General features: G+C 35.2%; 1 protein-coding gene across 2 annotated transcripts in view; it reads left to right on the top strand.

Annotated features, from left to right (window-relative positions):
* The window catches only part of CPNE8 (copine 8), a 255,959-nt gene that overhangs the window by 199,724 nt on the left and 40,514 nt on the right, over positions 1-15,721 (top strand). Inside the window, exons 14-16 of one of the 2 annotated variants that reach the window (XM_065934624.1) lie at positions 4,962-5,008; positions 15,292-15,351; positions 15,421-15,473. In XM_065934624.1, the coding sequence (XP_065790696.1) occupies positions 4,962-5,008; positions 15,292-15,351; positions 15,421-15,473 (160 nt within the window). Of the gene's footprint in view, positions 1-4,961; positions 5,009-15,291; positions 15,474-15,721 lie in introns of both variants that reach the window. The other variant, XM_065934622.1, reaches the window with a different exon arrangement.

Consider the following 15,721-nt stretch of genomic DNA (forward strand, 5'->3'; position numbering starts at 1 on the left):
GCTTCCCAGGTGGTGCTATTGGTAAAGAACCTGCCTGTCAATGCAGGAGACCAGAAGTCATGGGTTTGATCCTTGGGTCAGGAAGATCTGGAGGAGGGCATGGCAACCCACTCCAGTATTCTTGCCTGGAAAATCCCATGGACAGAGGAGTCTGATGGGTTGTAGTCCATTGGGTTGTAAAGAGTTCAACACGACTGAAGCAACTTTTCATGCACATGCATGTTAAGAGTATGGTGATATTAAGATGTAGTCTGTATATTAGTAGATTACATTATTGTTTTTAAGTTATCTGCAGACTGTGTACCTCTTACTGCCTACACCCCTCGGGGTTCATTATACCAGTTGTGATACACCACTTACCACCTCTATAGGAAGAATTAATTGAAAAAGAAATACCTATATGTTAATGTAATGGGAGAACTGTCTCTTCTGACTCAACAGAGGAAAGGATTAATATGAATAAGGAAAGGATAACATGGATTGCTCAAGCGATTTGTCGTCCACATGCAGAACATTTGTTATGTTCCAGTACTTCAGAATTTTATTTCTAATAACCAGATAACTTCTTCAGAGCAGCTGTTACCTGTCTATCATATGAGAAAATTGAAATTCAGAGATGTGGTAATTTTGGGCAAATGAGTTGCAACTCCAGTCTGTAACATAAAAGTTCATAGGTTTTCTGCTAGTCATCATTCATCTCTTCACAACTACCTCATTTCAAATGAGATACTAGGGAATTCCTTGGTGGTCTAGTGGTAAGCAGTGCTTTCACTGCTTGGGCCTGAATTCAATCCCTTTTGAGAAACTAAAACTCTGCCAGACACAGCATGACCACAAATAAAATAAAAATGGGATTCTATCGGATAGAGCTTCTATTTTTGGTTAGGTTTAATATGACTTATTTTGTTTGTTTTGATTATGTCGCTTATGAGATACTTTCTAAAACTAAATTTGAGCAAAGGTTGGCCATCTTACATATCTTCTTTGATAAAGAGTTCTTGAACTACAGGATTATGAGTTTATCTGCTTGCAAAGCTGTATTTTGGAACACTTTATTTTTGTTAAAAATAACACTGAAATCAAGCTTCAAAGTCTGGAGAGTGTACAAAAGTTTGTTAATTTATGAAAGGTAAATGTAATAAGGACAAAAATATTAGCATAAACAGTTCAGGAATCATATCACTTGTCTCCAGTTTCTTTTTATTCTTACTTTTGACATTTCATTGATCCCAGAGAAATCCAAAATTTTAAGAAGGAAAATAAAGTCATAATAAAAGCTTATAATTACTTCCTGGAGGGCAATTTTGTTTAAAGACCCAGATGACATCTTCTAACAAAATTAGATCATTTATAGCTCCGTTTTGGGTTGAGTAGATCAGGGCCTTAGAAGCCAGTGTGAAGAAAAGGAAATCTGACATGGGAGGATCAGGTTCTAGAAAAAACCTGAAATTCTGGTAGATCCAGAAATTTGATAAACTGCACATGCTTCAGTTTTCAAAGAAATATGCTAAACTTGGGTTCTAAAAAGCTAACTTCAATAAGGTGATAATAGCCATAACAATTCTTAAGTGCCTGCTGTGAAGGACAGGTGCTTTTCTTGTCCTTGCAGCCACAATCCAAGAAAGATTTTGTTACAAAGATTTTTTGTTACAAAGATCTTATTACAAAGGAGGTGTTGGGAGGTTAAACAGCTTTTCTAAGACCGTATTTCAAGTAGGTGAAAGTATTTATGTTTTAAGTTGCATTTTCTCTCTCAAAGCATGATCTTATTCTAGCAGATCTAACTTGTCAAGGGCAAATAATCCTGTCAGTATTTTAATGGGCCCAGGAAGCAGGAATTTTGAAAGTGAAAGTCATACATTCATGTCCCACTCTTTGCGACCCCATGGACTGTCCGTGGAATGAGGGATGGGATGGGGAGGGAGGTGGGAGGGGGGTTCAGGACGGGGAACACATGTAAATCCATGGCTGATTGATGTCAATGTATGGCAAAAACCACTACAATATTGTAAAGTAATTAGCCTCCAACTAATTAAAAAAAATAATGAAATAAATAAATAAAAGCAGAAAAGAAAAAAAAAAAAGAATACTGGAGTGGGTAGCCTTTCCCTTCTCCAGGGAATCGTCCCAACCAGACAGCGCTATATTTGTTATTCAGGTAGTTTTCACTCAGGTTGTCAACCTGCTTTTAAGGAAGAGGGAAAAGGTAAGACAGAAAAGTTCAAAGTTTAGCCATGGTGAGCTAGGCACAAGAAGGGTTAGGCTGGATGATAGTTCCTGAGGAAGTGAACCTGAGTTCAGGGCAGGTCCCAGAATCCCAAGAGTGAACTACAGTGCCTATCAGTAAATCAAGGCAGAAGCATAGTGTTGGTACTGACATGGCAAGAATGAAAATACTAGAGGTGTGTGGGCATCTCAACTTTATTTATGGGTCCTAGATTTCACCGGCTAGTTGGTATACATCTGCCTTTGTCAAGATGAGAAACCGCTGCACTGTTTCATTGTTGTTTTTAATTGTAGAAAGTTGAAGTGGAACTCCATGAGTTCGAGGGTAGTTGCTTTGCTCCCATTTTCTCTTTTTCACTTAGCACAATCCTTGACAATCAGAAGATGCTGAATAAATAAATGTAGATTTTTGGATGGAAAAATCCAAATGGCGTGATAATAAGGTAAAGGATCATCACAACTATGAAAAGATTTATGAGCCATCATATTTTCCTTTCTGGTCAGAATACTGCTGATTCAAAACAATAAAGGAGTGAGATTCTTCCTGATACACAGAATGAGGCAAGGAAGTAATTGGATCTTGAAATCAACTAAACATCAAATGATTCTTTTTACTTGTTGACTTTCTCTGTGGCACCATTATTATCAAATGGTCTTAGTTATCATTTAGTGCTAAATGCACTTATCTTTTATATTGTCTTGGAATGCCCCATCCTTCAGAGTTTCATAAGTACTCTTGGTACAGCCTGGCTCCCCTTCTCCCCCCTTTTCCTCTTCCCTTCTTTTTTCCTTCTTTCCTCCCTCTCTCCCTCCCTTCCTCCCTCCTCCTCTCCCCTCCTTCTTTCTTTCCTTCCTTTCTTTTCATTTCTTTTTAAATTTTCTCTCCTTTTTTTACACTTTTAGTTGTACCTAATCTACTTGGCTTTATAATTTAGTTTGTTTACCTAGCTAAACTTTTCAGTAAATACTTTCCTCTCTTTTTTTTGTCCTTATGTACAGTATAGTTCTTTAGTTAGTAGCCTGTCTTTTCTTTGAAGTTTATGAATATGGTCTTGGAGGTTACATGTGAATTTGAATTCCAGAGCTTGCATTTATAGCTTATGTGGAAAGTTAAGTGTTATAATGATTAATTTCCTCATCTGTAAAAAGAAGAGACAGACAGATAATATTTCATGTAGTTTTTCTGTCAGTCCTTGCTTTACTGTTACTTGCCAAGCGCCTGCCCTCTGAGAGTTTTTAAACTTGGCTAATGTCAGCAACTGGGTTGTTGAAATTCAAACCCAGTTCATTCAGACTTGAAATCTAATAAACCCTTTCTAATACACCATACTATACTCTGTATTATAGTTACTTTCTCCGTAGCAGCAGAATGACAAGGCAACGTGCTGATGGTGACTGTTCTTTCCAATTCCTCAAAGGGATTTATTATCTAAAAATATTCTCCCAAATGTTTCACTGATTCTTTTTTAAATGTTTTATGTGTCTTAAACTGTTATGCTCCAAATTAGCCTATATTCTTAGCCTATAAACCTAATTTCTACTCTGAGAAAAAAATTACCATCTAGCTATAAAGAGGATCCATATTAGGTTTCATTAATGTAAAGCACAAGCTTATTTATTCCCTAGGGAGAAGAAGTGAACTTTTTTCAACAACAGAACAATACTAAGGCTTTTTCAGGCTGAATTGTTATAGAAAGAAAGAAATAGTATACTATACTTTATACTAACAAAACTACAAGGAACTCCATATTGTCACACCCGTCATCATCACCATCATCATTATCATCACCACCACCATTTAAACAACAGCTCCAACTTTGGTCTGTTAAATAAATTGTACAGTGTATCAAAAGTAACTTGCTGCTAAAGCACTCAAACATAGACTACATACTTATATTTTCAAATTATTTACTTTTTAAATTAAAAGTTATTTTGTAAATTATATTTGATAGCAGGTTTTCCCATATTATTGTCATTTATTTGTGCTTTATACCTTCTTTGGTCAGAAAGAAGTGGAATTACATATAGGAAGAGTCAGAGGTATATCAAAAAAAAAGTGAATTTTTACTGTGAATGCCAGTTCCTTGGTTCTAATCCAGCAAAGTAATTTTGGGTAATTACCATGTACTGAAAATTTTAAGTATATATAACCAATCTCATCTATGTAGATATTTGTGTAATCTATAAATACACACATAAACACAAGAAAACTGTGAGCACTGAGGGGTAGATCAGTATTTGAAACACTTGAGTTATGAAAAAAGCAAAAGAAAATCCTGTTTTTCAGGAATACTGGAAAGAATTAGTTTAAGGAAAAATATTATTAGACATGATTTTAGCAACACCATACTTTTAAGGGTATAATAATTTCACAATGACCAAAGAATAGTCTTGAAAGTAAATTAATAATAAATATTGACATTGGATACTGGCAAATTATTATTTAGTTTGACTTAATTATGAGCTTCTCACTTAATTATTGTGCCCTCAAACAGGGTCTATATTTATTCCTGATGCTTTATTTTGTATGTTATAGTTGCATGATTGTAAAAGTATTTTGCTAAGTTCTTAGCTTGTAAAACTGCCTATCACACTATTCAGTGTGTGCTGTAGCATAGTTGTAGTAATACCATTTAAGAAAATTAATGATATTAAAAATATAGCCAAAATAGAAATCAAACTCCTTTTTATGAGGTTATTCAATTACTAATGATTCTTATTTATTTATATTTTAGCACACAAATCAATTTCACAGTGGCTATTGATTTTACTGCATCAAATGGTGAGTATTATGACTATCTTATAATAAGAATTATCATCTATTATATTAAAAATAAACATTTTCATGAGGTTTAGGTATTTTCTTTCCACATATACATACTTCTGAAGTGCTTCATAAAAAATTCAGATTTTTCTTCTTTTAATGTTATGAAATAGTTTAAGACTATAAGAAATACAACAAAAGAGCATAATAGTCCCATTCAAATTTATTAACTGTTGAAATACTGTCTCTTTTGTTTTACACATTTTTTAAAGGAAAACTTTACATTTAGTTAAACTCATTGTGTACCCTTCCCTTTTTCTCCATACATAGCTGTAATTCTGAAGCATGTCTAACTATAATCCTCATTTTTATAGTACTTTTTTGTACATTATTTTATATAAATGTAATTCAAGTACATGAAACTTGCTTTTCTTTTATTCAACTGTTTTTAGTAATTACTCATGCTAGCACATTTATATTCAATTGATTCAGAGGGATCATCAACTAAATCCCATGCTGAGTTTAGAAAAGAAAGAGGAACTAGAGATCAAATTGCCAATATTCACTGGACTATAGAGAAAGCAAGAGAGTTTCAGGAAAACATCTATCTCTGTTTCATTGACTATGCTAAAGCCTTTGACTGTATAGATCATGACATATTGGAAAGTTCTTAGAGAGATGGGAATAGCAGACCATCTTACCTGTCTCCTGAGAAACCTGTGTGTGGGTCAAGAAGCAACAGTTAAGAACCCCATATGGAAAAACTGATGGGTTCAAGATCAAGAAAGATGTACAACAGGGCTGTCTGCTGTCACCCTGTTTATTTAAGCTATATGCTGAGCATATCGTGAGAAATGTGGACTGGATGAGTTACAAGCTGGAATCAAGATAGGCGGGAGAAACATCAACAACCTCAGACATATAGATTACACCACTATAATGATAGAAAGTGAAGAGAAACTAAAGAGCTGCTTGATGAGGGTGAAGGGGGAGAGTGAAAAAACTGACTTAAGACTAAATAGTTTAAAAACTAAGATCATAGCATCTGCCCCCATTACTCCATGGCAAATAGAAGGGCAAAAGGTAGAAGTAGTAACGATTTCCTCTTCTTGGGTGCCAAAATCACTGCACATGGTTGACTGCAGCCACGAAATCAGATGATTTTTTCTCAGCAAGAAAGAGATAACAAGCCTACACAGTGTGTTGAAAAGCAGAGACATTACTCTGCCAACAAAGGTCCATATAGTCAAGGCTATGGTCTTCCCAGTGGTCACGTACAGTTGTGAGAAGGTAGAGAATCTGCCCCCAGTGCAAGAGACCACCTGCAATGCAGGAGACCCAGGTTCTATCCCTGGGTTGGGAAGATCCCCTGGAGAAGGAAATGGCAACCCTCTTCAGTATTCTTGCCTGGGAAACCCAATGGACAGAGGAGCTTGGCAGGCTACAGTCCATGGGGTCTCAAGAGTTGGACACGACTTAATGAGTACTACCACCACCACCCTCATGTACAAAGAAGGATATTCAGATCTAGAAAATCTTTTACTAATAAATTCTCTGCCTTATTAGCAGAGGTGAGAAAACCAAACTCTAATATATCCTTTGACTACATGGTAAATTTATTCTTCAACATTGTGGCTTTAAGTTGATGATTTTTACACATGTGTTTTAGTCAGTAAAATATGAAATATATATACCTAAAGTCCAACTGGATTAAAATGCTAGCTTTTGTTTACCAATGAACATTAGCACAACAGCTAGAAGAAAAGACTGTATTCAATGGAACAATACAAGCTACTGAAACTGTCTTAAGAAAATAGACAATCTGAAAAACCTATAATTGAGATTGAATTAGTAATTTAAAAACTATCCACAAAGTTTCTGTGGGCCCAGGTTTAGATAGCTTCACTGATGAACTCTATTTAAAGAGGAATCAATACAAATTCTTCACAAATTCTTCTAAAAAATAGAAGAGGAAGGAATATTCCTAACTCAATCCAAGAGGCATTACCTTGATACCAAAACCAGATAAAAACATAAGAAATATCAGAAAACAATACCTTTTATGGATATAACAATTCTCAGCAATATACTAGCAAACTGAATCCAGCAGTATGTAAAAAGAATTGTATATCATGACCAATTAAAATTTATCTCAGTAATGCAAGATTGGCTTAATATTCAAAAGTCAAATAATGTAATACACCATACCAATCAAAGATAATGCAAGGCGCACATGGCCACCTCAAAGTTTGACATACTTTTATAATGTGTGTGTGTGTGTGCATGTGTGCATGTGTGTGTGCTCAGTTGCTCAGTCATGTCTGACTCTTTGCAACCCCATGGACAAAAACCCGCAAGGCTCCTCTGTCCATGGAATTTTTCAGGCAAGAATGCTGAGACTGGTTACCATTTGCTGCTCCAGGGGATCTTCCCGACCTAGAGATTGAACCCATGTCTCTTGCATCTCCTGCCTTGGCAGGTGGATTCTTACGTGCTGTGCCAAATAAAAACATATAAACTGGGATAGAAAGTGACTTATTAACCTTGTGAAGGGAAAATATGAAAAATCTATAGCAAACATCATTCTTAAGAGTGAAATCTGGATGCTTTCACCTTAAGATCAGGAAAAGAACAAGGATGTGAGCTTTCTCTTCTTCTATTTTACATTGTACTGGAGGCCAGGGCAATTAGGCAAGAAAAAAATAAAAGATATCCAGATCGGAAAGGAAGAAGTAAAATTATTTTTATTTGCAGATGACATAATCTTGTATGTAACACATACAAAATCCTAAGGAATCCACTAAAAATCAATTGGAATAAATGAGTTTAGCAAGATTGAAGGATGAATGATCAATATAAAAAAATCAGTTCTTTTTCTATACACTTCTAATGAACAATCTGAAAATGAAATTAAGAAAACAATTCCATTTTTTAATAATATCAAAAGGAATACAGTACTTAGAAATAAATTTAACAAAAGATTCTTCACAGTCTGAGTTACCAGGATAGTGAGTGCAAAATTTATATGCTGAAATTATATGCTGAAAAACTTTGAAAGAAATTAAGCATGAAAATAAGCTGAAAAACATGTCATGTTCATTGATTAGGAAATTCAGCATTGTTAAGATGGCAATATTTTCCACAGAGATTATCAGATTCACTGTAATCTCTATCAGAATCTGAAAGATTCTTCAAATTTTTAAAAGAAGTGGATAACTGACCCAGAAATTCATATGGAATTTAAAGAGATTCAGAAGAACCAAAGCAGATTTGGAAGGAATAAAAAAGAATAAAGCAGGAAGATTCATACTCCTCACTTTCAAAACTTATGATAGTAATTTCAAGGCAGTGTGGAGCTGGCATAAAAATATTAATAGATACATAGATCAATGAAATAGAATTGAGATTCCAAAAATAAACCCATGCATATTAAGTTAACTGATTTTGAGAAGAGTACCAAGACAATTCAATGGGAGGAAGAATATTGTCTTCAGCAAATGGTACTGGCACAACTGAATGCCCATATGCAAAAAAAAAAAAAAGTTTGGACCCTAGCATCATATACAACACTAATAGAAAATAGATCAAGAATCTAAATGTAAAGTTTAAAAATTTAAAGCTATTAAAAGAAAACAGAGATATATTGTCATGATCTTGGATTTGACAATTGATTCTTAGATATGACACCAAACACATGAGCAACAGAGAAGAAAATAAATAAATTGAGCTCCATCAAAGCTAAAACTATTTTATGCTCCATGAAGCATAATTAGCAAAGTCAAAAGACAAACCCCAGAATGAAATAAAATGTTAGCAAATCAGATATCTCATAGAGGATTTGTATATAGAAAATATAAAGAACTCTTATAAATAAAAAAAGACAAATAGTACAATTAAAAATGATATTCCAGGTATTCAAAAGAGCTATATAAATGACCAGTAAGCCCATGAAATGGTACTTGGCAGCTTATGTATCAGGAAATGCAAATCAAAAGCATAATGAGATACAATTGGGTTGGCCAAAATGTTCACTCTTTTTTTTTGTTTTGTTTTTCCTGTTAGATGGCTCTAATAGAGTTTAGTTGTCTTTAACTTCATTTGAAACAATTTTGTTAGATTGAATTGTAGCAGCTGTCATATCAGTGTGCATTTTTAAAAAATCAAGATTGGTGGATTTTTGTGTGCCATTTGAACTGAAGATGGAAGAAAAAAGCAATATTTTCAGCATATCTTGCTTTATTATTAATGTTTCAAGAAAGGTAAAAATGCAACTGAAACACAAAAATAAGACAGAAAGAGATTTGTACAATTTATAAAGAATGTGCTGTGATTGAACAAACATGTCAAAAGTGGTTTGCAAAGTTTCATGCTGGAGATTTCTTACTGGACGATACTCCACAGTCTGGTAGACTACTTGAAATTGATGACAATGACATCAAAACTTTAATTGAGAACAATCAATGTTATACCACGTCGAAGATAGCCAGCATACTCAACATTTCCAAATCAAGCTTTGAAAATCATTTGTACCAGTTTGGTTATGTTCATCACTTTGATCTTTGAGTTCCATATAACTTATGCAAAAACAAAACCTTCTTGATCATATTTCTGCATGTGATTCTCTACTTAAATATCATGAAAGCATTCCACTTTTAGAGCAAACTGTGACAGGTGATGAAAAGTGGACATGCTAGAATAATGTGAAATGTAAGAAATCATGGGAAAAGTTAAGTGAAGCACCATCAACCACATCAAAGGTTGGCCTTAATCCAAAGAAAGTAATGTTGTGTATATGGTGGGATATACCACAGGGAGCCCACTATTATGAACATCTTCTGGAAAGCCAAATTAATTAACTCATTGGGTTAATTGCAAAAGTATCGCTCCCAATTAGAGCAACTGATAGCAGCACTTAATAAAAAGCATCCAGAATTAGTCAACAGAAAACACATACTCTTCCATCAGGATACTGCAAGACCACATGTCTCTTTGATGACCAGACAAAAACTGTTACAGTTTGGCTGGGAAGTGCTGCTTCATCCCCCATATTCACCAGACATTTCACCTCCCATTATCCATTTATTTCAGTCTTTACAAAATTACCTTCATGGAAGAAATGTCAATTTCCTGGAAGACTGTAAAAGGCACCTGAAACAGCTCTTTGCTTAAATGATAAAAAAAATTGGGAGAAGATGAAATTATGAAGTTGTCTGGAAAATGACATAAGGTTGTGGAACAAAACAAGGAATATGTTTCTCAATAAAGTTCCTGGTGAAAATGAAAGATGTGTATTTTATTTTATTTTTTGTGATTTATTTATTTTTTAGTTGAAGGATAATTGCTTTACAGAATTTTGTTGTTTTCTGTGAAACCTCAACATGAATCAGCCATATGTATACATATAACCCCTCCCTTCTGAACCTCCCTCCCATCTCCCTCCCCATCCCACCCCTCTAGGTTGATACAGAGCCCTTGTTTGAGTTTCCTGAGCCAGACAGCAAATTCCCATTGGCTGTCTATTTTACATATGGTAATATAAGTTTCCATGTTACTCTTTGTATTTTATTTTTACTTAGAATAACTGAAGAAACTTTCTGGCCAACCTAATATTTCATACCCACTAGGATGACTATAATCCAAAAGTCAGAAAACAGCAAGTGTTGGCAAATATGTGAAGCAATCGGAACCCACCCTCACATACTGCTGATGAGAATGTAAAATAGTGCAGCCACTTTGGAAAACTCTATGGCAGTTCTCCAGTTGTTACACATAGTTACCATATGAACTAGCAATTCCACTCTTTATATACAAGTGAGATGAAAACATAAGTCCACACAAAAATTCACATATGAATGTTTCAGTCAGTCAGTTTTGTCACTCAGTCATGTCTGACTGTTTGCAACCCCATGAATCGCAGCACGCCAGGCCTCCCTGTCTATCACCAACTCCCAGAGTCCACCCAAGCCCATGTCCATCGAGTCGGTGATGCCATCCAGCCATCTCATCCTCTGTCGTCTCCTTCTCTTCCTGCCCCCAATCCCTTCCGGCATTAGGGTCTTTTCCAATGAGTCAACTCTTCACATGAGGTGGCCAAAGTATTGGAGCTTCAGTTTCAGCATCAGTCATTCCAATGAACACCCAGGACTGATCTCCTTTAGGATGGGCTGGTTGGATCTCCTTGCAGTCCAAGGGACTCTCAAGAATCTTCTTCAACACCACAGTTCAAAAGCATCAATTCTTTGGCGCTCAGCTTTCTTCACAGTCCAACTCTCACATCCATACATGACCACTGGAAAAACCATAGCCTTGACTAGATGGACCTTTGTTGACAAAGTAATATCTCTGCTTTTAAATATGCTATCTAGGGGTATAGCAGCATAATAGCCAAAATGTGGAAACAACCCAGATGCCCATAAACTGATAAATGAGTTTGAAAATGTAGCATATTCATACAGTGGAATACTATTCAGCAATAAACAGGAAAGAAATAAGGTGCGCTAAAACATGTTACAACACAGATGAACCTTGAAATCACTGTACTGAGTGAAACCTAGCTACAAAGACCACATGGTATGTGATTCTATTCGTAGAAAATGTCCAGAATAGGTAAATTAAAGAGACAGAAAGTAGATGTCATTGTTTAATTCTGGGCTGGATAGAATAATAAGGGAATGATAGTAAATAGGTACATTTTTTTGAGGTGATGAACATGCTCTAAAATTGACTGTTGATGCTTGTACATATTTTAAATATACTTAAAATCATTGAATTGTGCACTCTAAATGGGTTAATTATAAGCTATATAAATTATATCTCAATAAATTTTTAAAAGAGCTTGGTGGTTGTTTAGTCGCTAAGTCATGTCCAACTCTTGTCACCCCATGGACAGTAGCCTGCTAGGCTCCTCTGTCCATGGGATTCTCCAGGCAAGAATACTGGAGTGGGTTGCTATTTCCTTCTCCAGTTAAAAGAGCTTATTCAAGTGTTATTTTTTAGTGAAGGCATAGTGACCTTTAAAACAAAATCATATATGTTTGATAGTATTCATGGTTTAAAATATTACAAAATTTTAAACAAAGAGTTATAACTAACAGTAAGAGCTGTGGAATATGCCTAGATTCTTCTAGTTTGACCAATTGTTACAGTGTAATTCAGGCAAGTTACTTAATCTGAAAGTTATTTGATATAAAAAAAAAAAAGTGTAATAGACCTGTTGAAAAGGGAGTAAGTGAACCATGAAGTAAGTTCATACATGTTATAATAGCATGTATGTTATGTTCTATGCTATTCTTATTATTGTTATTAGCTGATAACTCAATGTTATTAACTTACTACAAGTCCACTTTTCCATGTGCATTGCTGCTGATATGGAGGAGGTACAACTATGGTCCCAGTTTCAAGAAGTTGCCAAATTCTGTGGCGCAGAACGCAAAAGCATAAGAGTATAAGAGGAAAGACAATAAAGGCTAGAATAAATAAGGAAGGTCATCTCATGCAAGTGAGACAAAAACTGTAGGAGGAGAAAGTGAGTTTCAGGATTGGGTGGCAAACTGAGTGGTAGAGATGGAAAGAAAGGTAGTATTAGTGATATAGTGAAGAGATTGGTCTGAGTGAAGATGCTAGAAAGAGATAGGGAACATCTTTGAATGGGTACAATTGGACTCTGCTAGGCATGATAGGCCAAAGTGTTTAGATATGCTGGGGTACTAGTAGTGCTTTTAAGTTGTGGTTCTCTTAGAGAAATAGAATTAGTTGTGTATTGCAACTGTTGGGTAACAACTCTTATATTTGAGAGTTGGGTTAAATAATCCCTTAGGCAAGTAGAGGCATTATTTATCTGTGGTTCCAGTAGGTCTCTGAACAAGAAACAAAAATCTCTGCTTTAGAAAGAGCTATCAGAGAGGGAGGTGGAGGGGGGGGGGGATAGGGATGGGGAATACATGTAAATCCATGGCTGATGCATGCCAGTGTATGGCAAAAACCACTACAATATTGTAAAGCAATTAGCCTCCAACTAATGAAAATAAATGGAAAAAAAAATAAAAGAAAATCACTGAATAAAGCACTAAATCAATTTTAGTGCTCAAGTTCATTTACTCATCTATTAAATGATGGAGTTCAACAACAACAGCAAAAAAAAAAAAAAAAAAAATAGAAAGAGCTGTCAAAAATTGCACCAGGTAAGTTAAACAGACAAGGAAGACTGTTGAGGATTTTTGCAGTAGAGACCAAAGCTACAGCAGTGGAAGAAAGAAATTGAACTCTTCTCCAAAACAAAAGATGAAAGAGTTTATAAGTGCTGTTGTGAGCTAGTGGAAAGGTATTGAGAGATACTGGAGGCGAAATTAGTCTGTATGATTAGGCCATCTGTGTTTACTGCATGCTCAGTCGCAACCAGCTCTTTGCGACTGTTTGGACTGTAGTCTGCCAGGTTCTCTGTCCATGGGATTTTTCAGGCAAGAATTCTGGAATCGGTTGCCATATACTCCTCCAGGGGATTTTTCTGACCCAAGGATCCAGGGATTGAACCCCAGTCTCCTGGTTTCTTGCGTTGCAGGCAGATTCCTTACCACTAAGCCATGGGGAAGCCTTCTGTGTTTATTAATTGGCAGCTATTGAAGTTAGGCTCCTACCGTCCCATAGAAACTAGGCAACAGAGGTGATATTTTTCTTGATTATTACATTTCAAAGGAATGACTCCCAGGTCCCTGAGAAAGACATTCCTGAATTGTAGAAGGTTTATACTTCAGAGGAACACAGAAAGAATTCACAATTCCAAGTTTTCTAAAGTAACTGCTCTAAGAAATAAGAAGTCAAGTGCCTATAATCAGGAGAAACCGTTCTAAAGTTAGTCAAGCTGAAGGAAACATTAGGGCCCGTCTTGATCATAACACCCTTTTAAAAAAAAATTTTATCATGTGGCCCTTGAATGCTGACAATCCTTGTAAATATATATGCATTTACACGATGTGTTATCTTTAAACCAAAAATGTTCTGGGTGTTGTTAAATGCATTATAAACTAAAGGGAGATCTTTACTTTGTTTCTCTCTGGAACCCAAGTGCTTATTATTACTTTTTCCTTAACAAAAAAGAACTATGCTTTGCGGGTTTCCTTCTTTGGGCAATGGTTTAATGTAGAAGTGAGCTTTATGAACTGCTACAAGTCCTATTTAATTTCCATTTTCACTTAAGAAACTAAAGGGACCTTCAGGCTGCCTTTGTGCTGGTAATTAGGGCAACTGAATCTGAATCTGTGTGTTTGAGCCGTGGTGCATATATTGCTTTCTTTGTCAAGTTCATCTTTATTGAAGTGAGACATCCTACATTAGTGGGTGACTCAGACAATAATAACAGCAGTAGTTAAATGTTACATTTCTATTTGTTTAGTCAGGAAGTCCTGTCTGATTCTTTGAGACCCCATGTGCTATAGCCCACCAGGCCTCTCTGTCCATGGAATTTTCCAGGCAAGAATCCTGGAATGGGTTGCCATTTCCTTGTCTTACATTTCTATGGTGCTTTATAATTTTTAATCACTTTCACACATATAATCTTAGTTTGCCTTCTCAGTAAACACTGTAGTAGGATTTCTAACAGGAATTTTATAGTTAGTTGTCCTACAGATGGAAAGACTTGACTTTGGGCTTTTTTACTCCTAACTTAATGTCTAGTTAGAAACTGAATAATTTTTCAGATTCAGATTTTCAGCATAAATTTGAAAATCACCATGTTCTTCTCTTTTCAAGTGATTAAATTGGGATAGGTCTCACATATTCAATTTATGTTTGTGATACAACTTTAAGGAGGCTCATAATTGTCAAAGCCTATTAATATCAGTTGGGTCCTTTGATTATAGGCATAAGGAGTCAAGCTAAAGGCACAAAGTTTGTTTCTTTTAAATAAAGATTACAGTAAAATATGATCAACAAAATTATTTCTGTGATTCTGGGGCTAAAACTCAAGAATAGCCTATGGCATTGACAATGAGAAATAATTTTTGAAAAAAGTCTGAATATCTTTGGGAAATTTTCTACATATCTGATCTAATTTAATAAATATCTTTATGTCATTGTGTGTCCAAAAGAAACTATTGGGTTGGCCAAAGGTCTGCTTGGATTTTTCCATAAAATGTTATGTAAAAACCTGAATGAACTTTTTGGCCAACCCAATGTTTAACACATTATGAATATAGGCAGAAAAACATATTATTGATATTTCAATCTGAAATAGATATCAAGAAAAATGTCTAAAAATTATACCTCTAACTTGATCTCTCATGTTTTAATTTTTTTTTCTGTCATAGGCAACCCCGCCCAGCCCACTTCTCTCCACTACATGAATCCTTATCAACTGAATGCCTATGGTATGGCCCTGAAGGCAGTGGGAGAAATCGTTCAAGATTATGACAGTGATAAAATGTTCCCTGCTTTAGGTTTTGGTGCAAAACTGCCTCCAGATGGAAGGATATCTCATGAGTTTGCTTTGGTAAGAATACATGGAAATAATTGATATTTTGAAAAATAAATATTATTTTGGATCTTTTCATAGGTTCCCTTCTTATGCTTTAATTACTCATGTAGCAACTTCTTATGACTATACAATCAGCTCAGTTTTAGTGAATGATTGATTTAGAAGTATGATATTAATGGGAAAAAAGACAAATAAATTAGTAACAAATCTACCTAAAGTGTATATGATTTAAAACCTATTCTGGTTTTCTGTTGCTGCATAGC

This window comes from Muntiacus reevesi, chromosome 4 (assembly GCF_963930625.1).
Source record: "Muntiacus reevesi chromosome 4, mMunRee1.1, whole genome shotgun sequence".
In the NCBI taxonomy this organism is placed as follows: Eukaryota; Metazoa; Chordata; class Mammalia; order Artiodactyla; family Cervidae; genus Muntiacus; species Muntiacus reevesi.